General features: G+C 49.6%; 1 protein-coding gene, 1 long non-coding RNA gene and 1 pseudogene across 3 annotated transcripts; all 3 read left to right on the top strand.

Annotated features, from left to right (window-relative positions):
* Positions 1–162: 162 nt before the first annotated feature.
* LOC309664857 lies at positions 163–19,225 on the top strand. Its single transcript, XR_014266081.1, has 3 exons — positions 163–341; positions 13,858–14,014; positions 18,387–19,225. It is a non-coding gene; the product is annotated as an uncharacterized lncRNA (long non-coding RNA).
* LOC309664323 (polyadenylate-binding protein 4 pseudogene) lies at positions 1,964–3,683 on the top strand (annotated as a pseudogene). The gene is made up of 2 exons: positions 1,964–2,125; positions 2,241–3,683. The product of its transcript is annotated as a polyadenylate-binding protein 4 pseudogene (transcript).
* DEFB136 (defensin beta 136) lies at positions 3,794–9,233 on the top strand. The gene is made up of 2 exons (XM_082470762.1): positions 3,794–7,442; positions 7,875–9,233. The coding sequence occupies exons 1-2, from the start codon at positions 7,388–7,390 to the stop codon at positions 8,045–8,047; spliced, it is 228 nt and encodes a 75-aa protein (XP_082326888.1). The 5' UTR covers positions 3,794–7,387; the 3' UTR covers positions 8,048–9,233.
* Positions 19,226–23,769: the final 4,544 nt, after the last annotated feature.

Raw genomic sequence — 23,769 nt, 5'->3', positions numbered from 1 at the left:
GCGCACCAGACGTCCGCCCACCACGCGTCCGCGCACCAGACGTCCGCCCACCACGCGTCCGCGCACCAGACGTCCACCCACCACGCGTCCGCGCACCAGATGTCCGCCCACCACGTTTCCGCGCACTACGTGTCCGCTCACCACGTGTCCGCGCACCACGTCTCCGGGCACCAGGCGTCCACGCACCACGTTTCCGCGCACTACGTGTCCCCCCCACCACGCGTCTGCGCACCAGGCGTCCGCCCACCACGTGTTCGCCCACCACCTGTCCGCGCACCACGCCTCAGCGCTGCCTTGCTTCTACGTGGGAGGCGGCTTGCCCTCGCCGAGTCGGCATTTACGTATGTTTGGTTTCCGTTTTCCCCGGGCTGCTGTAATTTTAAACCCTGGGAGCCCGAGGCCTGTGTTTATACAGAAATGCGTTTCTCGAGGCCACCGTGCGTACCCTTCGGTTGCCTCTTGAAGTATTTGTGTCGTTTGCAGGGGAGTCCCCGTTTTAATTTTGTGTGTGTGTGTGTGTGTGTGTGTGTGTGAGTCAACGCATAATGACATGTATTAAAATTTTTAAGTACAGACAGGAAAACAATGCTACATCTTTTTTTAGAAGCCACCCTCATACTCAAAGACATACCAGACACATTAGAATGGAAGGGAGGGAACGAGAACGGAGACAAGGGACGAGAGGAGAGAGTCCTCGTTCTGATCAGTGATTACAAGGTGCTGTGAAGTCATTGGGAAAGAGTAGCTCCATTCTGGGATCTTGAGAACAACAATATAAACGGACAGTCAAATGGATTAATAATGTAAGTTGATCAGGAAGGAGCTCCCTGAAGAAATGGTATTTCACTTGAGACTTGAAGAATAATGGTTACTGATCTCAGGTGGTACATTTTCTTTCATTTCTTTTTTTTTTTTTTTTGGAGTAAAATTGTTTTACAATGTTGTGATAGTTTCTGCTATACAATGAAGTGAATCTGCTATATGTATATCCCCTCCCTCTTGGACCTCCCTCCCACCCCCCCATCCCACCCATCTAGGTGGTCACAGAGCACAGAGCTGTGCTCTACAGCAGGTTCCCACTAGCTATCTGTTTTACACATGGTAGTGTATGTCAAACCTAATCTCCCAATCCGTCCCACCCTCCCCTTCTCCCCCATGTCCACATGTCCGTTCTCTACATCTACATCTCTATTCCTGACCTACAAATAGGTTCATCTGTACCATTTTTCTAGATTCCACATATATGCGTTAATATACGATACTTGTTTTTCTCTTTCTGACTTAATTCACTCTGTATGACAGACTCTGGGTCCATCCACATCTCTACAGATGACCCAATGTCATTCCTTTTTATGGCTGAGTAATATTCCATTGTATATATGTGCCACATCTTCTTTATCCATTCATCTGTCATTGGACATTTAGGTTGTTTCCATGTCCCGGCTATTATAAATAGTGCTGCAGTGAACACTGGGGTACATGTGTCCTTTTAAATTATGGTTTTCTCAGGGTACATGCCCAATAGTGGGATTGCTGGGTCTTATGGTAGTTCTGTTTTTATTAAGGAATCTCCATACTGTTCTCCATAGTGGCTGCACCAATTTACATTCCCACCAGCAGTGCAAGAGGGTTCCCTTTTCTCCACACCCTCTCCAGCATTTGTTGTTTGTAGATTTTCTGATGATGCCCATTCTGACCGGTGTGAGGTGGTACCTCATTGTAGTTTTGATTTGCATTTCTCTAATGATTAGTGATGTTGAGCGTCTTTTCATGTGCCTCTTGGCCATCTGTATGTCTTATCTGGTGAAATGTCTGTTTAGGTCTTCCACCCATTTTTTAATTGGGTGGTTTGGTTTTTTGATATTGAGCTCCATGAGCTGTTTGTATATTTTGGAGATTAATCCTTTGTCCGTTGCTTCAGGCCAGGACAGCTGAATATTAACAGACTCCCGGGGAGGGCCATATGAGCTTTGAGAGCCTGCGGTTTGGCAGTCTCTTGGGAGCCAGCCCCGAACTGCTCTCTCTGGTCCTCGGAGCCCCCTCCAGCTTCTCTGAACTTCAGGCCACGGCTCCGAGCAGAGCCCCTGTTGTCCTGTGTGGTCCCGCTAAGAAGTCCTCCTGGCAGGTCTGGGAGCGGTCGGGGCTGGGGAGATGAGCGCTGCTGCCAGCGGCTACCCCACGGCCCCCCGTGTGTGGGTAACCTGCACTCTCACATCACTGAGGCCTCGCTGTGAGCAAAGTTCAGCCCTGCGGGGCCTGTGCTGTCCGTCCACGTGGGCCACTCCCTGGGTTCTGCCTGCGTCCACTTCCAGCAGCCGGCTGAGCGGGCCTTGGAGACCACGAACTTTGATGTGAGTAAGGGAAAGCTGACCCGTATCACGTGGCCTCAGAGGATCCCTCTTTGAGAAAACCTGGCGTGGGAAACGTCTTCATCAAGAACCTGGACAAATCTATACGTATCAAGGCACTTCGTGATTCTTTTTCTGCTTTTGGAAACATTCTGTCCTGCAAGGTCCTGCAAGGTAGGGTGTGATGAGACCGGCCCTAAGGGTTATTCCTTTGACCCAAGAGGCTGCCGACAAAGCCATCGAGAAGATGAAGGGCATGACCCTCAGTGACCACAAAGTGTCTGTGGGCAGATTCAAGTCTCGAAAAGAGCGGGAAGCCAAGCTTGGAGCCAAAGCCAAGGAATTCACCAACGTTTACATCAAAAACTTTGGGGAAGAGGTGGATGATGAGAGACTGAAAGAGCTATTCAGCCAGTTTGGTAAGACCCTAAGCGTCAAGGTAAGTGAGAGATCCCAGTGGGAAATCCAAAGGCTTCGGCTTTGTGAGTCACAAAAAACACCAGGATGCCAATAAGGCCTTGGAAGAGACAAATGGAAAAGCAATCAGTGGGAAAGTCGTTTTCCTCAGCCGTGCACAGAAGAAAGTGGATCGGCAGGCCCCGTTAAAGCGGAAGTTTGAACAGCTGCAACAGGAGAGAATTAGTCGCTATCAGGGGTGAATCTCTACATTAAGAACTTGGATGACACCAGTGATGATGAGAAGTTCAGGAAGAGTTTTCTCCTTTTGGATCAATCGCCAGTGCTAAGGGGACGCGGGAGGATGGGAGAAGCAAGGGTTTGGCTTTGTCTGCCTCACATGCCCCCAAGAGGCAAGCGGAGCAGTCACTGAGCAGATGCATCGTGGGCTCCAAGCCACTGTGTGTCACCCTGGCCCAGAGAAGGGAACAGAGAAAGGCTCACCTGACCAACCAGTATAAGCAGCAGGTGGCCGGGATGAGAGTGCCCCCCACCAATGCCATCTTAAATCAGTGCCAGCCTGCCACTGTGGGCTACTTTGTGCCAGCAGTTCCACAGGCTCAGGGAAGCCCTCCGTGTTACACACCTAACCATCTAGCACAGATGAGACCTCATCCACGCTGGCAGCAAGGCTTCCAAGGAATGCCAAGTGCTATAGGCCAGTCTGGGCCTCGTCCAGCTCTTCGCCATCTGGCTCCATCTGGGTCTGAGTGCCCCTACTGCTTGGCTATGGACTTTGGTGGCTAGCGCTGCCTAGCAAGGTGTGACTGACAGCTGCCCATCTGGAGGCGTTCCCCCGGCTCTGCAGAACTTACCACCTCGTGCTGCTGCATCTTACAAGTCCACCTCAAGCGTATCCCTCACCCTGCCGTACAGTCTCTGCAGGCACGCCAGCCTGCAGTCCACGCGCAGGGGCAGGAGCCGCTGAGCGCATCCACACGGGCCGCCGCAGCACCTGCGCCCCTCCACCCCGCCAGGAACCGAAGCAGGTGCTGCGCGGGTGGACGTTTGCTCCAGCTCATCCAGAGCATGCACTCAGAAAACCCCTTATGAGGGAGGGAGTGGGCAGGTCACTCAGTGGTGCACTAGGACCGTCGGTGGTGCTGGAGAACATCTGTTTCCTTGATCTGAGTGGTGGTTACGCAGTGTTTGCTGTATGTTCAGTCACGAAGCTACGTCTATGATTTGTTTATTTTTCTTTATGTGTATTAAATTTCATCTTTTATCAATAGTTTATGTTAAAAGTTTAAAAATAAGAACCACGGCAGAGCACAGAGGATTTTTAGGATAGGGTAACGATTCTGTATGATACTACAGTGGTGGATAGATGTTATACATTTGTGAAAACTCACAGAATATACACCACAGGTGAAACTTTAGTGTAAACTATAGATTTTGAGGGATACTGCGTGTCAGTGTAGGTTCGTCGTTTGTAACAAACGTACCACTCTGGTGCAGGGTGTCGATAATGGAGGTGGTTGTACACGTGTGGGAACAGGAGGGAGCTGTCTGCACTTTCTACTCAATTTTCCTGTGAACCTAAAACTGCTCTAAAAAATGGACTTTATAGATTCACAGGCATAGAGAACAGACTTGTGATTGCCAAGGGTGGAGTGGGGGAGAGATGGATTGGGAGTTTGGGGTTAGCAGATGCAAACTATTACATATAGAATGGATAAACAACAAGGTCCTACTGTATAGCACAGGGAACTATATTCAATATCCTGTAATAAACCATAATGGGAAAGAAAAACATAATTTTAAAATGGAGTTTAAGTCATTTCACTCAGGAAGGGTCTGACTAGTGAATGAGGCAACTGAAAAGGAAGCGTGCTCCTTAAACAGGGTAATTCATTTAGGGTTACATAGGATGTGCAGTGGATGTTTTTTTCTCAAAGGTAAAGATGATAATAAGGAGGGCATGAGAATTCTAGCAAATTAAGATAAAGGAAGAAAGCACCAACAGAGCAACACTGAATCCATTTGTGTTTCCCTGGCAGCTTAGCCCAACAAGACCTTGGACAGAAGGTGGGAACACTTGGCTCACTTAGGAGAAACTCCTGCCCAACGGTCGGGACGGTAGTTTAATCAGGACATCTGTGGGTGGAAAGGAAAGAGTCTGTCCTGAACACATACTGACCCCCAGACACATATTAGATCTGCTTTTCCAGAACTGTGTGTAGGAGGGACTCAGAAATATTTAGAAAATGTTAGGTTCATAGTTCCCATATTCCCTAATGCACAATTGAACAATTTAAAATATATGGAGGACAGAGTTCCAAACCGAGTGTTAAGACAGCTGAACATTTGATGCCAGCACAGCCCACAGCTTGCTTCTTTCCTTTGTGCAAGCCCATTCACCAATCTGAGCCTTGTTTCCTCCACCTCTAAAAGAATAAGGTGTCACTACTAGCCTATGCTATGTCTGTGGCAGCAGATGGTCAGGATATGGCCTGGGCTCCGTAGGCGGGAATCATATGCCCAGTGCACGGTCTCCTGGGAGCCTTTCCTGGGGACTGCAAGGGAATGCTCAGCCCTGATCTAGCACCGACCTCCATATTTCTTCTCCACTAGCCCACCATCTCTCTCCCACTCCCATTCGAACCTACAGCCGTGCTCTCAACCATACGCATTGTTGGAACCCAGAATAAAACTTTCCCAGCAACATTTTGCATTCACTAAGAAGTCTCTTGGAGAGGGTCTGCAGAAGAGAAAGAAACACAGCTATAGTGGTGGTGGGATTTAATACAGAATAAGTACGAAGAGTAGCAGAAAGAGGAGGAGGAGGAGAGGAGAAGAAGGAAATCTATACCAGAATGAGCGTGATGCATTTTTCAAGCTCTATCTCATTCCATCATCAAAAAAACCCCTTACAATGCACTTTTAGAGAAAAGGAAGCTTATCTGGGAAAAAAAAACCAGAAACACTAATTTGAAAAGATACATGCACACCAGAGTTCATATTCATGGTAGCACTATTTACAGTAGCCAAGAAACAACCTAAGTGTCCATCAACAGATGAATGGATAAAGATGTGGTGTATATATACATACAATGGAATACTACTCAGCCATAAAAAAGGAAGAAATTTTGCCATTTGCAGCAACATGGACACGGAGGGTATTATGCTAAGTGAAATAAGTCAGACAGAGAAGGCAAATACTGTATGACATCATTTATATGTGGAATCTAAAAAAAAGTACAACAAACTAGTGAATCTAACAAAAAAAGAAGCAAATTCACAGATTTTCAGAACAAACTAGTGGTTACCAATGGGAAGAAGGAAGAGGGGAGGGGCAGTATAGGGGTAGGGAATTAAGAGATACAAACTATCAGGTATAAAATAAGCTACAAGGATATTGTACAACACAGGGAATCTAGCCAATATTTTATAATAACTATAAATGGAGTATAACCTTTAAAATTTGTGAATCACTATATTGTACACCTGTAACTTCCATAATATTGTACAGCAACCATACTTCAATTTTAAAAATAGTAAAAAAAAAAAAAAAGAAAGAAAGAGGAAGCTGACGCTCAGAGATGCTAAATAATTTATCCAACAGCCTGTTACTGCAAAACGGCGTGTAATCAATAAAACTATGCTCTGTTGCCACTTTACAGACTCAGAATCCTACAGTCGTGGGTCAGGCGGGTACAAGCCTGCCTCAGGGGCAAGAATAAACCCTAAGTTCGTGTCTTCTCAACTCTCGGTCCCCCACCATCCCTCCCAGGAGGCAGACCTAATGACCCTTCCCCAGATCCACGTCCCTGTAGCCCCGGGGAAGCGTTGTTCTACTCCACTCCTGACAGAGGGCAGCCAACCCTGAACGTAGCACTGAACTGGCTCTTCCTGTAGCACTGAACTCCCCTTCCTTCAGGGGCCAGGAGAGGGTTCTAACCCACCCACTCCAGAAAGAGAATCTTTCTCAGAACCCTCAAGGTTGCCAAATTCCAGCCAGCATTTTATATCAGCCGTTTGGAAAACGAAGCCCCTCAGCGACCTTTTCTGGGGGAAAGATTCCCTGCAGCATGGGCCTCCAACAGCAGAATAAATCTGCATCCGAAGAGAAGGCTTTCCCTGCTCCGCTGTGTCTGAACACCTACCTAACTCTTGGTCAGGCCAAGACACCTTGAGATCCTTTGCTTCTTGGAACACTGTAAATTCTTGCCGACTTCTTTTCTGGCCTGAAATGAAGCCTGTATTTTATCACATCACCTCTCTGGGCTCCTGTGTTCTCAGTTGGACCGGAAAAACAAGCAGACATTTTCCTGCCATTTTTCCATCCGTGTACCCTTGAAGTTACAGGGAAAGTGCCCAGGCCTGGCACGAGGATGCCTAGTCTCTGCTCCTGTTCTGCCTTGACTGAGTCGCTTCTTCTCCCATGATTTGTAGAAGAGGAAGTAGCACAGAATGGCCTAGGGACTCTTTTTCCTCTAACCCTGAAGAAGCCTGTCTCCCCTGGGTGTCCTTCCAGATAGAATGAGGCCGGCGTCCAGCCCCACCCAGCCTTGCCCGGCGCTATAAAGGAGCCTCCCAGACAGCCTCCCCCAGGAAGTTGCAGCTCTGTGCCCTCCTAAACGATGAGGCTCTGTCTCTCTGGGTTACTCTTCCTCTTGGTGATCTCATCGTCTTCAGGTAAGATGATGGGTACAGGTCTGATCATGCACATGAGGATCTTCCAAGGACTGAGGCACTTGAAAAGCCCTATTGGTGTAAGCCCAGCAGGGAGACACCAATATCAGATAAACCAGCAGACTAGGGGCAAGAGGTGGGTTAGTGGTGTTCGGCCCCCGCCCTGCTCATCTGTCGCTACATCCTGAAAATCTGCCAAAGCTTAAGAGAGGGGAGCCCATTTCACCACATGCAGAGATCACTTTCCAGCTATCCAAATTCCTGTTTCCCTCAACTTCTTCTGATTAGCGCTGGACTCAGCGGCCCTTGCCAAAATGTAACAGCAGGTGAGAGGGTAGAGTCCTTCACCAGGAAAGAGAGGACAGCCCTAAGATCTCCCCCAGCCTCTTGAAGACTGATTTTTCTTTCTTGTGTGTGTGTTCTTTTCCCCTTCAGGGAATGGCTTGTTTGGAAATGATGGAGTGGAAGTTCGTACTTGCACTGCGCTTGGGGGCAGATGTTTCTTCGGCTGTAGAGTAGGTTGGAAATGGGTTGCCTACTGTCACAATGTATTGTCTTGCTGCCTAAAACTGAAGAGACATACTCCCCCTCAGGCCTATGAAACATGAGCCTACCTCATGGGTCCGCATTAAAAGGATACACAAATGGCTAAAAGGACAAGACCTCCAATCTGTGCGTAAGGATGGCTAACGAGCTATGGGTAGCAAATGGGCGCCAGATTCTAACCAATTTACTGGCGAAATTCCAGATGTGTTTTTCTAAAGGGCATTGTGGCAAAAGGCATTCCTATTCTACTTTCTGCCCTCCAATCTCCAATCAATAATTCCTATATCCCATTCAGAATCAACTGATCAATACGTGACCACAGGCCCAAGGATATGACATCCACTGAGCCTAATAACGATAACTTACCACATGCCAGTCCCACTTTTAAGTGGTTTACATGTATTCAATCACTTAATCCTCACCCAAAACTCTATTATTTCTCCCATTTTGCAGATGAAGAAACTTTTCCAGGGTCACACAACTAGTAAGAGTTAGTTAGCACTGGATTTGAACCCAGACAGTCTTGATCCAGTGTCTACACTATTAAGGTGTACCACCTTTCAATTACTAAGTAGAGGAATCTAACAGGATGTATTTTTTTTTTACTGAAGTATAGTTGATTTAGAATGTTGTGTTAGTTTCAGGTGTACGGCAATGTGATTCAGTTGTGTGTGTGTGTGTGTGTGTGTGTGTGTATATACATATATATATATATGTATATACACACACATATATATACAAATTTTTCAGATTATTTTCCATTATAGATTACAAAATATTGAATATAGTTCCCTGTGCTATACAGTAGGTCCTTGCTGTTTATCTATTTTATATATAGTAGCGTGTATCTGTTAATCCCAGACTCCTAATTTATCACCCCGAGGCTTCCCATCTTCTCTTTCACTACCCAGTTCCCAATTTTGTATCTCAGGGGCTCCAAAAACCACACTGGGAGAAATTGTCCTTGGTGGGGTGGGCAAGTGGGGTGCGAGGCTGGAAAGGTGGGGAGCAGTTTTGCATCAAGGGGCGCCTCTGTGGCATCCTTCTCGTGTTCTCTCTCTGGCCAGCAGTCGGGTCCAGGAGTCAGAACTCCGCGCAACAGAACCGGGTCATAGCGTCCCCCTGAGGTGTTTATTACATCCACCACCACTGGCATTGTGCCAGACTGAAAAAGGAAGCATCCTGTGAGCAAGACCATGTGCTCCCTACCCTTGGGTGCTCAGAGTTCCAGCCGAAGAGCAGAAGCCCCAGACCAACCTTCGGCAGGAATCACATGTCTTCTGTCTGCACAAGGACGGCCAGTCATGCTGGGCACACGCCCAGAGACCCTAGCAGACAGGACTGCGTGCAGCATGGCAGGGTGTCACGGGGCCGGGCCATTCCGGGGCTGTGTTCCCCACCCTCTTCCCCCTCCGGAGTGACAGCAGAGCAGCAGTGAGCTCCACCTGCCAGGTCCAGGTGGGCTATCCTGCCCACAAGGTCCAGAGATGGCCTCTGCTTCTTAGCTCTTCTCCACAAGCCACCAGCAGAGAGGTTCTGACTCCCTAACACATGAAGTACCTTGGAATCAACCTGTTGGGACAATAGTGCCTCCTGCATATGCTGGTGGTTTGGTTTGGATATGAAACTGTGCAACTCAGATTGGGACTTGAACCCACGTGCCAGAACTCAAACCCAGACAAAATCCAAACTGGGACATGAATCCACGGTCTTTTAGTTGAGATCACACACCTGGTCTCAGGACTTAGTGAAGCTCAGGTTCTTGATGTCTCGTTGCAGAAAGAATTCAGTGAGAAACAAAGTGATAGGTAAGAAGTGGATTGATTTAGAGAGAAACACATTCCACAGACAGAGTGTGGGCCATCTCAGAAGGTGAGAGGCCCCAAAATATGGCATAGTTAGCTTTTATGAGCTGAGTAATTTCTTAGGCTAATGAGCGGGAGGATTATTCCAACTATTTCGAGGGAAAAGGCAGGGATTTCCAGGAACTGGGTCATCGCCCACTTTTTGGCCTTTCATGGCTAGTCTCGGAACTGTCATGACACCGGTAGCGGTGGCGTTTAGCATATGCTGATGTATTACAGTGAGCGTAGAATGAGGCTCAAGGTCCGCTGGGAGTCGAATCTTCCGCCATCTTGGATCTAGTTAGTTCTAACCAGTTTTTGTCATGTCCTATGGCTATGTCATTCTTTTAAAGGTTGTGCCCTGCCCTCTTCCCTCCTGTTTCAGGCATGTGAGCAGTTCTGTTCTCAAACTGCAGCTCATCCTACAGAGCCGAGGCGTGGTTCTGAGGAGAACAGCAATGCACCATCCCGGAGCTGGCAGGGGTGGCAGTTCCTTAAGCTCCCCCCGCAGCCCCCAGATACTCAAAAGCTGCATTACAGCATATTTCACAAGCAGCACCAGGCCCGGCGTGTGAATTTGCAAAAGGCCGGTTGAAGTGACAATGACGGCTATTTCAGACCTCAGGTCGCCTCTGGGTCTGAAACCTCTGAACTCAGACTGGACTCAGTACCAGCGGGAAACACAGAAAGTGATTGCTTACGAGCTCCAGTTGTTCACACGAGTCCCAGGCCCTGATTTCTAAGGTTGTGTGCAAAGAAGTCTTGAAGTTCAGTTCTCGAACCTGGAGCAGGTTACTCAACGAATAGCCGGTCAAGCGAGTGACCAGATATTCTAAAATCCTTCACAGCCTAAGGAGCAGATGTAGAAACGGACGTGCAGAGCAGTTGAGAAATGTTCCCGAGACCACACAGCAGCAGACCGCAAAGCTGGAGCCCCGGGCACAGGTGCACCCTCTCCCTTCCCGCGTCCTGCTCCGTGAAATAAAGCCCCCGGGCTCTCTGAGAGTCCTGCTGGCCCAGAAGAGGGGAGGACTAACCCTAAAATTTCCAGAGACAGTGAGAAAAGGTTAGACCAGCACAAACCAGGACCTCAGGGGAAACCAACCCCTCGAATAGGACCGTAAGCCAGGAACGCTTAGGCTCATACACCTCCTTGGAGACGACTCTACGGTTTGAACCGCTTCCAAGAAATTCCCTTCCCAATACCCAGGGCAGGCGACTTCCAGCTTCTGGCTGGCTGGCTCTCGCCACAGGCTGGTCCCACACTTCAGCTCAGGCCGGGAGCTAAACGAGGATGGAATGGAGCACAGGAGAAGAAAGTGGCCTTTCCACTGGCCACGCATGTCACTCCCAGAAGGACAAAGACCTTGACCTGAGGTGTCTTGGCTGCATCTGGCGGGCTGCCTCTCCCCGGAGCTGGAGGCCTGGTCTGCTCCACCCAGAGCCCTGACAGGCGCAACCGGTATCTTGATGGCCTTCAGTGAGCCTGGAGGAAGGCAAGCAAGAGGAAGAAACACGGCTTCCTGCGTGCGGAGAGGCGTGCATTTGAGCTGACAGAACGTCCCTGGAGAAGGTCCTGACACTCCTCACACTCTCCACCTGTAGTCACGAGGCCTGTCACCCGCGGTTGGTCTCCTGACACCAAGCAGGTCTCCCAGGAGGGGTACGACCTCCACACACACCGCAAATACGTCAACTGGCTTTCTGACGTTACCAGCAGTTGTCTTGGGGGGTTGGTTACAGCAACCTAATTGCTTCTGGAAAAGCTGGCCAAGTCGACTTCCTGAGCTTCTGTTTGCTCGGTTAATTTCACCCCAAATTCTCAGGACCCGGAAGAGACGAGCCTGAGAGGATCTGCACAGCCTCGCGGCTTCCTGCGCCGCTGCTCACTTCTGGACTGGCCCCGGGGGTCTCAAGGTCCCCTCAGGGCTGTGACGCCCTGCTGCAGGGTCAGCGCCTTCAGTTATTCTGGAAAGCAGCAAGGGCTTAGTTTTCGCCCAAAGTTAGTTTTTTCTGCTTTCAATGTCCTTCACAGGAAGACGGAAAATAACTGAATCCGTCAAACCTGAATTGAAGGAGAAGGTGATGTTTCCCCTTCACACCTGTAAGTGAAGGTCTGCTGGGGTGGGTGCCTGACCTAAAACCTTCTTGCTCCAGGCATGAAGATTCTCCCCTCTGTCTCTCTGTCTCTCCCTGTCTTTTTCTCCTTCTACTCTTGGCCCACTCTCTCCTAGGTGAAGCAGAATCTTGGGAGGAGACAAAGAAGGTAATTATTAATAAATCCTGGGTTCTGCTGACCTGGGGTCACCTAAGGCCAGGTCTGGCCCGAGCTCTTCTGGAAGATCATGGTCACGCCCTGACTTTCTGCTCCTGCCGTTGGTAAACTACCACACGAGGACTGCTTCTCCCCACCTTCGATCAGGGCCTACAGGACACCTGGGGTGGGACCCGAGAACAGTCTGATGACAGAATGGATGAGAGGCAGTGAGACAAGTTCAAGCATAAGGACTCATGATGTTCCTGGGGGCCACCGGCCGCCTGGCTTGGACCAGGGGCCCTGATGCCATCAGGACTCATTAATGGGAGCAGGGTCGTGTACTCATGCAGAATGGGCCTCAGTATCAGACAACCTGGATTTCAATCTGGGTCCTTCCGGAACCACGTCTTAGCTTGGTGACCTTGACCAAGTCATTTAACTTCTGTTAGCCTCCATTTTCTCTTCCCTGGGAAAGGAGAAGTAAGGGAAAAGAATAAGAAGGAGGAGGAGGGGGAGGGGGAGGAGAAAGGGGAGGGGGAGGAGAAAGGGGAAGGGGAGGAGGAGGGGGGGGGAGAAGAGATTGGAATAATAAGAGAAGTTACTCCATAGGATGGTTGGGGACTTGAGTAAGCTAAAAAGTTCTTAACACGGAGCCTGGCACACAGTAACACCGAATAATTATTAACCCCTAGGTAAGCACTCAATAGGGACTAATTTTTTTTCGGATTAGTTATTGTTGCTGCTGCTGTTAGTGTTGGAGCTGGCCCATTGCCCCCTGATTTCTGTCAAGTTCTCTTCTCACGGCAATGGGGCAACAGATCAGGGTAGCAGCCCCAAGAAGCCTCTACAACTCACTAACAGAATGATTTATTCCTAGAGGTACCCACTGCTGGAGAGGACAGCCTTGTGGTCCAGCTGCTGGGGAGATACTCCCACAGCCAGCACGTCTCCCCCAGCCATGGCCACACCCCACCCTCACCACCTGCCTACTAGGAAACCACACGATTTGCACACAAAGTCCTGGCCGGGGAGCCCGGAAGCTGGGATTTTCCCTGCTCAAACACTAACCATCTCTATGACCCTGGACACATCACTTCAACTCTTTGCACTAGGAAGGGTGGGCTGGATGTACCATGGTTCTTCCTATGGAGGAGGGCGCCAGTCTAGAACGCAGCCTGGAGACAGTAGCAGACGCTACTGTTCATGACTAGCTTGGTGGCATCACAGACACACAGAGTGTCCCTTGGGCAGCGTCCTACCAAGGGCAGAGAGGCAGTGGGCACATCCCCTCAGCAGGCATTAGGGGGAGGGTGCACTGTCTGAAGAGGATTTAAAACGATCATAGGGACTTCCCCGGTGGTCCAGTGGTTAAGACTTCGCCTTCCAATGCAGGGGATGCAGGTTCGATGCCTGGTCAGGGAGCTAAGATCCCACATGCCTTGCGGCCAAAAATCCAAAACATAAAACAGAAGCAATAGTGTAACAAATCAATAAAGACTTTAAAAATGGTCCACATCAAAAAACATAAAAATAAATAAATAAAAACAATTATAAAGCCAACTAACAGCCAGCCTACTCTTTATTATCACCACATGCCAGCAATTCTAAACAATGCCAATGATAAAACACTTCTGGGGACAGGGAGGGGGTACCACTCCTATTTCCCTAGATCCACAGCTCCCGTCTCCTAGTGTGTATATTTCCTTAAATGCTCCCTGTCAGCACCCACCCCTCTTTGTCCAGAATAATGTTCTTTTTCTCTGTGCCCCAGCTGCTGACGTCCCCCCGCCACTGCAACCCCTGAGATCAGCCAGATTTGAGAGCCTCAACCTTGAAAGCCCCAAGTTGCCCTCACCTTTGCTGTGCTCCCTCCCGGCTCTGTACCTGGCATGGAATCCTGACCAGCAAAAGAGAACATAAGCTTGAATGTAAGTTTTATCACTCTGCCACCTTGGGCAACTCAGGTAGCCTCTCTGAAACCTCAGTTTCCTCAGCTGTAAAATGGGGATAATACATAGCACACACACTCGTGAGTATTGACCAAGATACAGCACATGCAAGCCTTTGAAAGATTTACATAAGTCTGAGTTGCTTTTGTCTTGTTTTGTTTATCCATCACCATTTTTATTATTTTGCTCAGCTCACTTCCTCTGAGCCACAGGACGTGGGTCAGAGCCCTGTGAACCTCTGCTCTGCTCTAAAGCTCGGTGTCCCAGGCACAGTTTTTCAGGCCTGCTCTGGCCAGCATAGAGACACCAGCAGCCTCCCCTCCCTGATTCTAGATTCCAAAATCCCACGAATGCAGCCTGAAACCAAATTCCCTTTGCAAGAATCGGTGACCACCAGTTTGAATGCTCCATCTACAGGACGCACTTTTTCTTTTTCTCTGATGCTGTAATTAATCTTCATCCTCCCAAAACGGATACTTGTGTCACTGATTTTCTTTTTTTTTTTAATTTGGCTGCGTTGGGTCTTCGTTGCTGTGCGCAGGCTTTCTCTAGTTGCGGCGAGTGGGGGCTACTCTTCGTTGTGGTGCATGGGCTTCTCATTGCGGTGGCTTCTCTTGTTGCAGAGCACAGGTTCTAGGCGCGTGGGCTCTAGAGCGCAGGCTCAGTAGATGTGGCTCACAGGCTCTGAAGCGCAGGCTCAGTAGTTGTGGCACACGGGCCTAGTTACTCCGCAGCATGTGGGATCTTCCAGGACCAGAGTTCAAACCCGTGTCCCCTGCATTGGCAGGTGGATTCCCTGAGCCACCAGGGAAGCCCTGATTTTTTTTTTTAATCTAAGGGCACAAACTTACATTTATTCCAGTTTGCCTTTGTTTTGTTAGATTTGGCCTCTCAACGCCAGTCTGTTGAGATCTTTCCGGATCCAGACTCTGCCACCCTGGCAGAACGCAAGAAGCTCTTGGGGGGAGCGGAGGGGCGCGGGTCAAGCCTGAAACCTCCCCCAGGAAGACAGGGGGCCACAGGCCAGGCCCAGGGAACATCTGCGCCCCAGACTCCACTCCTGGGATCCTTGCCTTCTGTTATGAGAGTACGTTCAGGGCAGTAATGAACAAATTATGAGGCGGAGGATGTTGATATTTGAAACCTTCCATCTTTCTCTTTGCTGTCACCTTCCTTCTCCTTTGCTAGACCACTTATTGCCTCACTTTCAGCAAAGCTCATCCCAGAGTGTCCAAGGCAATTGACTCCATAAAGGGAACCTCAACTTCAAGAGTCAACACACTTTTTCTGGAAGGATCAGAGAATATACGTATTAAGCTTTACGTCCGGGCTTCCCTGGTGGCACAGTGGTTAAGAATCCGCCTGCCAATGCAGGGGACACGGGTTTGAGCCCTGGTCCGGGAAGATCCCACATGCCGCGGAGCAACTAAGCCCGTGCGCCACAACTACTGAGCCTGCACTCTGTAGAGCCCACGAGCCACAACTACCGAAGCCCGCGCACCTAGAGCCCATGCTCCGCAATAAGAGAAGCCACTGCAGTGAGAAGCCCGCACGCCACAACAAAGACCCAATGCAGCCAAAAATAAAAAATAAATAAATGTATAAGCTTTAGGTCCATGTGATCCCTGGCACAACTACTCAGCTCTGCCTTTGCAGTGTGAAAGCAGCATGTTTCAATATAACTTTATTTATAAAAACAAGCAGTGGGTGGGATTCCACCCACAGGGCTTGGTTGGCCAAGCTCTGCTCCAGGGGATGTTTCAGCCCCTTGGCCGGCTGTGGAAGCCACGGGAAGTGCCGAGGGCCAGAGAGCCTGGGCCAGGGTGTCTGCCCTCAAGGGGCTTATAATCTACATGTATTCATGACAGATGAATAAGTACACGAATGGAAACATTTCATGGTATCTATCAGTATCACCGTTGCTTTTTCATTCGCTCCTCGAATATCTGTTGTTCCCCTGCTACGCGCCAGGCACTGCGCTAGCCTGTGGGGACGTGGAGGTGGAGCCGCGCACTGCCCCACTACCGGCTGAGTGAGCAAGGCTCCTGGACTTCTACCCCAGGGCCATGTCAGGGGTCACATGGTCGAGAGGGTAGAGGACAGCAGCAGGAATAAGCGGGGTCCCCAGGTCGCCCCACGTCCCTTCCTTCTTCTTCCGTCAGTGTGACTTTGCACCAGCCACTGAACTCCAAACCGCAGCTTCTCCTCCTAGCTAAGAAAAAACAATGATGAGGGTGCAATGGAGTCAGAACTATTCAGCAAAGAAAAAGTTCAGGTGCCACGACTGGAATACTAAAGCACGGACAAATGCTTCATGTGTACTGAAAATGTCAATTTGGGATTAAAAACATTTAAGTGTCAAAAAAATAATAATATTTATCTCAGGGGATTTTATTCAGCTTAAATGAGACATTTGCAAGGCACAGGGCCTGACACACAATAGATGTTTAATAGATGATAGTTACATTGATTCAAAAAACCTTCCCTATAAACACTATTCCTGACCATTCTATGCTATTCTGAGTCATGTTTACTCCTTCCAGGGCAAGAAAGAAGCATCCCAAAATACAAAAACTCATTCGTGTCTTCATTCATTTTTTGTATTCATTTATTCATCTAACAAAAATAAAATTCTTGGCTACTATGTGAATAGGCACACACACACACACAAAAAGGGTTGTGATCGCCATCCTCTTTGAACTTATAGCATACTAGAAGTGATAAACCAAAAGTAAATAAATAAAAAAGCAAGTAAGTCAATAATCACAAAAATGATTACATCATATCTTTCTAAATGTTTATTGGGTTATCATTTTAAAATGTTGCCTTCATCATTAGATTCTGTAGGAAAATCATAGTAAAACTGTCTTTATAAAAATCTATTCCCCCAAACATTTTAATGGAGCTTATATGACTTCATCAATTCTCACGAAATTGAAGTGAAAATTACTACTGCCTTGTACTAAAAAAATATATTTTGGTGAAATTACTCAGTTACAAAAAAAAATCACAAAAATGGTAATTGCTTTGAAGGAAGGGTGTAGGGACACATTAATATATATGTATGTGTACATACATACATGTGTGTATGTACATATATACATAAGTGTGCATACGTAGTACACAACCTATATAACCACACCCAGATCAAGATATAGGGTATTTCCACCACCCCCAGAAGATTCTCTCTTGCCCCTTCTCAGTCAATAACCCCTTCCTTTACCATCAATTAGTTTTGCCTATGGCTGAACTTCATGTAAATGGACTTATACTGTGTGCAGTCTTATGTGCCTGACTTTCATTCAACACAATGTTTATAAAATTCATCCATTACGCTACATGTAACAGTAGCCCATGCTTTTTTATTACTGTGCAGGTACCACAGTGTATTTATATACCGATTTCTTCGTGAATACTGACAGTTTCCAAATTGGCTGTGCCAGTTTAACTCCCATCAGCAATGTGTGAGAGTTCAGGTTGCCCTGCATCTTCGCAAACACTTAGCATTGTCAATCTTCACGTTCTCACCATTCTGGTGGATGTGTCTACTGTCTCTTTGTTATTTTAATTTGCACTTCTTTAATAAGCATAATGCTGAGCATCTTTCACATGCTTATTGGCCACCTGGAGAGCCTCAGTTATGAAGCGCCTGTTCATACCTTTGGCCAATCTTTTATCGGGCTGTTTGTCATTTTTTTATTGATTTGTAGGACTTCTAAAACATTTGAGTTGACAAATATGTCGACAGTAATGAAATGATCTTTATCTGCTTTAAAATCGAGCTCGACAGCCCTGGTACCATAGCTAAGCCATGAGCGCATCACTAAGTTAATGACGGAGCCCAGACAAGAGCTTGGGTCTCCTAACTTCCACTGTGTCGCCTATTCCTCGGAGTATTGTAATGTTCACGCACGCAAACCTGATACCGGGAAGATGAGAGGGGATGTGGGGGGAAAATGAGCGCCACAAAATGCTATTAAATTATTCCTTTTTAAAACAATGAACAGCTGAGTTGTCACCCTGGACCAGGTCCCGGAGGGTGTACCTTACTTGCTTATCACCTCTCGTTATGATTAAATAAATAATCGTGACCTGTCCTACAGACCAAGTCTAAATATCGATAGATCACGGGACTGAAGGAAATCAATCCGTACCAAGGCAGAAACAACTTCATTTATGGAACAGTTCCTCCTGCTCTCTGTCCCAGACGCGTGGCCAGCCAGCTCTTCCCTTTCTGCGCCGCTTGTTCGGGGGGGGGGGGGGGGGGGTAGCTGCACACAGCACCCCTTATGGAGCAGTACTCTCTCCTGCCACCAGGTGGCAGACTCTGTCTGTTTTGCTCCCTCTGCAGCCTTACGACTCAAAAGAGTCCCCCGGGAGCACCCGCTCGCTGACCACCGCCGGACGTCTTCTCCAACGTCCAGCTTAACAACCAGCTCCTTCGTGTCCTTTGAGGTCCTCATGGTCAGCGCGATACTGGGCATAGAGTCAGCATTCGATCAAAAGCACAATCGATGAATAGAAGCAGAGCCCCCTCTGCGCTGTGATTTCTCCGCAATACTGTCCACTGTCCAGAGGGCTCTGTTTACGGGACGTGACAGTTTACAGAAACGAGGGCACAGACAGGTTAAAGCTGCGGTCCCAGCCACACAGCAAGTGAGAGTCAGACCCCACATGAAAATTTAAGCCAGGGACCACAGCCACTAGTGTCCTAACGGTGGGTTGGGGGCGGCAGCAGAGCGGGGTGAGGCTCTTGCCCTGCTGGGTCTGACCCAAGCACAGGCCGGTGAGGCAGCCCCCTCTTGTCTGAAAGACGCACCGACGCCTGGGTCTGGAAAGGCCCTTAGAAATCATCACCACAGGTGAGAAAACAGAGGCCCAGAAGGGGAAGGGAAGCCACTAGTGAGGCCAGAACCCAGGAAAGGCCCCAGGTCTTCTGAGAGGCAGTCCCGTGCTCCCTGCTCCACACCACGTGCATTCAGGGAAGGAGCTGGTCAAAATGATGGGCCACCATTTACATTTTTTTAATCTTTTTAACCGTGCCTGTTTGGGAAAATTGATACGTGCCAACTTGTATAGGTAGAAAGAAATTGGACCGAAATTAAATGCAATCCGATGGTCCAAAAGGGACTCGAGTCGCTGAAAAGCCCCTAAGAGCTGCTCTGCGCAGGTGAGAGTGATCGTGGGCGGGAAGACCCCGCCCACCCCCACCCCACCCCTACCCCTCTCCGGGCGAGCAGTTAGAGCCTGTTCTCACCACCAGGGGGCGCGGCCTACCTGCTTTTCCCGCCCGGGCGGGCGGCGGAGGTGTCCGCGCTTCCGCCATCCTCGTGGGGGGCGGTCTTTGCAGAGCCCAGACGACCACTCTCGCCACTTTTCCACCTGTAGGAGGCAACTTTCAACAACTTTTGAAAGAGTGGGACAGAAAACTGGAAGAGTGTGAACTTGGATATAACCTCACATCACACAGTAAGAACCAGAGAAATGAAATTGTACGTTGTTTGGTTTTGGGGTTTTGGGGGGGTTTTTTGGGGGGGAGGGGAAGGGGGATTGGAAGGGGAGAGTGTTCCAGTTTTGTAACGAAAGTCAATTTCTGACTGTTTAAGACATGGAAATCGTTAGCAAATATAAATTGATAAGATGTATCAATTGGCGGTGAATTTTTTTAATTGTACGTTAAAATGTATATGAAAGGAAAGAAACTAATTTGGGGGAAAAAGGGGAAGGCAGAGCAAATGTAATGGAGAGTCAGTGACGAGAACAGCACTGAAGTGTTATAGACTCAGATGCAGCCTCCCTGCGTTCAGGCCCAAGTGTCACCTACTAGCTGAGTGATATTAGGAAAAGCATTGAACCTCAGTTACTCATATGTAAATGGAAAATAATAATCACTCAAGAGGCCATACATAAGTTCATGTGGTTGGCACCGTGTCATGGTATGAGTCAATAGATGTGGTATCTATTTGTTGATAATAAGAATCAATGGCACAGGTCAGTTCTGTACCCAGATTCTGTTTCACAAGAGGTGAGAAGAGGCATTTTCCAAGGTACATAAGTGTTTTCTTATATAATAGTTCTAATTTTAATATGACCTTTGAAGTTCTCTGAATATGTATTTTTCATATCCATTTTTATACTTCAGTATACTTCTTCCTTTTATTTCACAATATAATGTTCAACTAGTTTATAACAATGAGAATGGATTTTTGAATCCATAGGAAACATTCCAAGAGAATGATACTCTGACTTTTGAAGGTGTGTTTCAAAATAATGATGGAGCTCTAATTTGAGAATAGTCACTGTCAGCTGGCTGGGTATCGCTTAAAGAGCACGTCAGCTGCAACTAGTCAAGAGCAGCTGAAAAAGGTAAAGACAGCTTCAGGGCCACACCTTAGAGCACCGCCCTGCCCCGAGCCTCACCTAAAGCCTTGCCCTTCCACTGCTTACCAGCCACACCTTAGCAGGATGCCTGGCACTTGGGCACCAGTGGCACCACCTCCTCCAGCGGCCCCAGGGGCACCTGGTCTGTAACTGTCTCTGCAGCAGGTTCAGGCGGGTGTCAGGGATGGGCTCCCTCTCCTGCTGTGCTCTACATACTAACACAGAGCAGCCAGCTCTGGATGTGGGCGGTCCACAGGGAGCTCAGAACCAGCTCCTGGGGCCCCACCCTGCCCGGTGTCCTGATGAGGCTGTGCTGTCCCAGGCCCAGCCCAGGGCTAAGGGCGTCAGCTTGACATCTTAGCCTGTACCGGCTGCTCTAACAAGATACCGCAGGCTGGGTGGCTTACAAACAACAGAAATTCACTGCTCACAGTTCTAGAGGCTGGAAGTTCAAGATCAAGGCGCCAGCAGGTTGCGTGTCTGGTGAGAGCCCGCTTCCTAACTCACAGCCTTCTTGCTGTGTCCTCACACGGTAGAGGGGCTAAGGAGCTCTCTGCGGTCCCTTGTAAGGGCACTAGCCCCCCTCCTGGGGGCTCCACCCTCATGACTAAGCACCTCCCAAAGGCCACTCCTTCTAACACCATCACCTGTGGGGGTTGGGATTTCAACGTGTGAATCTGGGGAGGACACAGAATTCAGACCACATCAGAGGGTGTGAGGCTCTGGGTTCCAGGCTTTCAGCTTCCCTCTGTTTCTGACCCCTTCCCTGAGTACATGCGCATCATATCCCACGCCTGAGGAAGAGCACAACGTTTTTCTCTGTCTGCACAAGCATCCCAAGATGGGCCTTCAGTCCAGTCCAAGAGACCCGCCCAGCGCTGGACTCAGTTTCCCTCATGCTCCACTAATCAGGAATAATGGCTGACACGGTGAGTCTTCCTCTGCGGCTCTTTGCTTCCGCTTCCAAGGCTCCGCCTGCTCTTGTCCACCTCCCTCCCGTCCAGAGCTTGTCTCCAGCCTCTCTGTCCCCTAAGAGACACATCCTTCACCGTGCCTGGGCCCTGGACCCTGGGGCACAGATGGTCCTTCTCCTGGTCTTGATTTCTTGATGCTTGGTTGGTTGGGCCTTACGCCCATGGGTGCCCTTGCCCTGAGTGGGCTCACACGTCTGTCATCCTTGTTACCTTGCCCTGCAACATTCTCTGTTGCTTCATTTGGGCGCGAGGAGGTAACTTCCAGCACCATCTCTCCAGGACGCCCCTCCCCCTCTCAGAGAACTGGATTGGTCCACCCCTTCCCCGCGACCTCGGCACTTTGGAATGTCCTTTAGCTTCTTTCCTTCTTCTGTAGAGTGGCACATGGTCAAAGGAGTGCTTACATCAGATCACGATTGAATCATTCCCGGTATCAGCTAGACAAATTTTGCAGAGACCTACAAATGCCCCGATCCCTGACATTTCCACCAAACTCTCATTTTCTCTTCCAGATTTGCTGACAATACACAGGCCTTCCCACCCAGCCCCCTGCCCTCCTAGGGCCCCCATTCCCACCCACCATCACCTCCCCGCAGCGGGCACTGCCTAGATAAGACTCAGGCTTTCCAACCCGTGGCGCCAGCCTGGGGAAGGCAGACAGAGTGGGGGCCCTGTGGCCCCTCCGCCTGCTCCCCCAGCCCTTCCCTTCCCTGGCACCAAAACAGATGACTTCATGGCAGAACCCAGCTCCTATCAGCTCGGCCTCCCTGGGACCGGAGAGGGGAGGGAGCCTGGAGGCAAAGGACAGCCCGAGCTCTGGTTACTTTGGCACAGGCTGGGCCTCTGCGGACTGTCAGCCGCAGCCTTCAAATCCGCGTGGCCCCGGCCTTTTTCTGGGGGTTCCTGCTGCCCCGGCCATCAGGGCACGTGGCCACCTCTCCCAGCTCAGCTTCCACCCCCCTCCAAGCTGCACTTGGGAACAAGGCCAGCTGCAAACAGAGCCACCACTTAGCCAGGCACGGAAGGGCAGAGGGCGTCTCCCCTTGTCCCCTGAAATAAAAGTCCATGCTTGCTCCCAGGTCCCCACGACCCAGGCCACTTATTTCCATCCCTGTTGGCCGTCTCGGTCCAGCCCAGCGCGGCATTCATCCAGCTCAGGAATTAAAGTCTCCGGCACGGTTCAGGCTCAGCACCCACCGTCCTCCTCCGGTGTCGCGTGAGGCTACGGAGAGAGCTGTGGGGAGCTGGAGCCCAGGGAAACGGCCGTGTCCTGCCGGCCGTGTCACTGCTCTGCTGGCTTCACAGCTGGGGTCAGTTTCCAGTCTGGTCCAGCACTGCAAGGGCTGGTTTCTACCCCAGCCAGGTGGGGCTCGCCTTGTCACCCCCGGAGGACGGGCCTGGAGCTGGGCTTCCCACGGCCATGTGCTCTGAAGTAGAGGCAGTTCCCTGCAACCCCAGTTGCCACATCTGTAAAATGGGAGTGTAACTGTTACTCCTCAGAGCGTGTTGCAAGGACCAAATAGACTAATACATTAGTACTTCATGCCCGGCGGGCAGCAAACACTCAGGAAACATGTTCTTTTCGTCCCATCTCTGTGAGATGGCGGTCCGCCCCCGCTGGGCTCCCTCAGCCCCCAAAAGTCTGCCTGCACCCCCTTCAAGTGTACAAATGAGGGTTCCATGACTCCCCCCAGGGGCCCCTGGGCCCCTGGGCCCCCGTCTTGCTGAATCACAGGCCTCCAACCTCTCCCCCCAGACCAGGACACACAGTGATTCCTGGTGCCCGGGCACTTCAGCCAGCTCCTGACTTCAGGAATCGCTAGATGGAGAAGGGGACATTTGTCACACATGAGGGGAGAACTGCACCGTGCCTTCCCCTACCCGACACGGGTGAGGTGCCAGTGATGGAGAGTGTGCCATCCGTACACATCCCAGGGCCTCTCTCTCCCTTTTGCTCACTTCCTATGCCCTTCCGGAAGCACCAGGCCAGTTGACTCTCACGAACGTTTGTGCAGACTCTGAGTGTCCCTTCTTGGCCAGGAGTCATCTCCCAGGTAAACCCTGCACCTCCCTCCTAGAGGTTGGATGCAGGGCAGATGGTCAGGGAGCAGAAGGAGCCTAGAACAGTATTTCTCATCGCACGTGCCACCCAGATCTCACACTGTTGCCCATTTCCCTCTTAATACCTCCGATAGCTTGCTGCATTTTTGTGAGACTTTTATCTTTCCATACCTGAGCTGAATGTACCTCATCTCCCCGACAACAGCTCCACGTATTGGAAACGTGGTTTTTCTGTCTCTATCTTGTGCTCAAGAACATTGAGAAAGGAGAGAGCCAGTGACTTGCCCAAGGTCACACAGCTGGTTCCAGAATAGGATC

The sequence above is a fragment of the Balaenoptera physalus genome, assembly GCF_965194825.1.
Source record: "Balaenoptera physalus genome assembly, chromosome: 7".
Lineage (NCBI taxonomy): Eukaryota > Metazoa > Chordata > Mammalia > Artiodactyla > Balaenopteridae > Balaenoptera > Balaenoptera physalus.
The sequence above is the reverse complement of the archived record's forward strand: the minus strand, read 5'-3'. Positions and strand labels throughout refer to the sequence as shown.

Bases quoted from the DNA above. Each gene is read 5' to 3' on its own strand.
- DEFB136 (XM_082470762.1), top strand. From the start codon at position 7,388: ATGAGGCTCTGTCTCTCTGGGTTACTCTTCCTCTTGGTGATCTCATCG. The intron at 7,443-7,874 runs GTAAGATGATGG...TTTCCCCTTCAG, and splicing joins GGTGATCTCATCGTCTTCAG to GGAATGGCTTGTTTGGAAAT.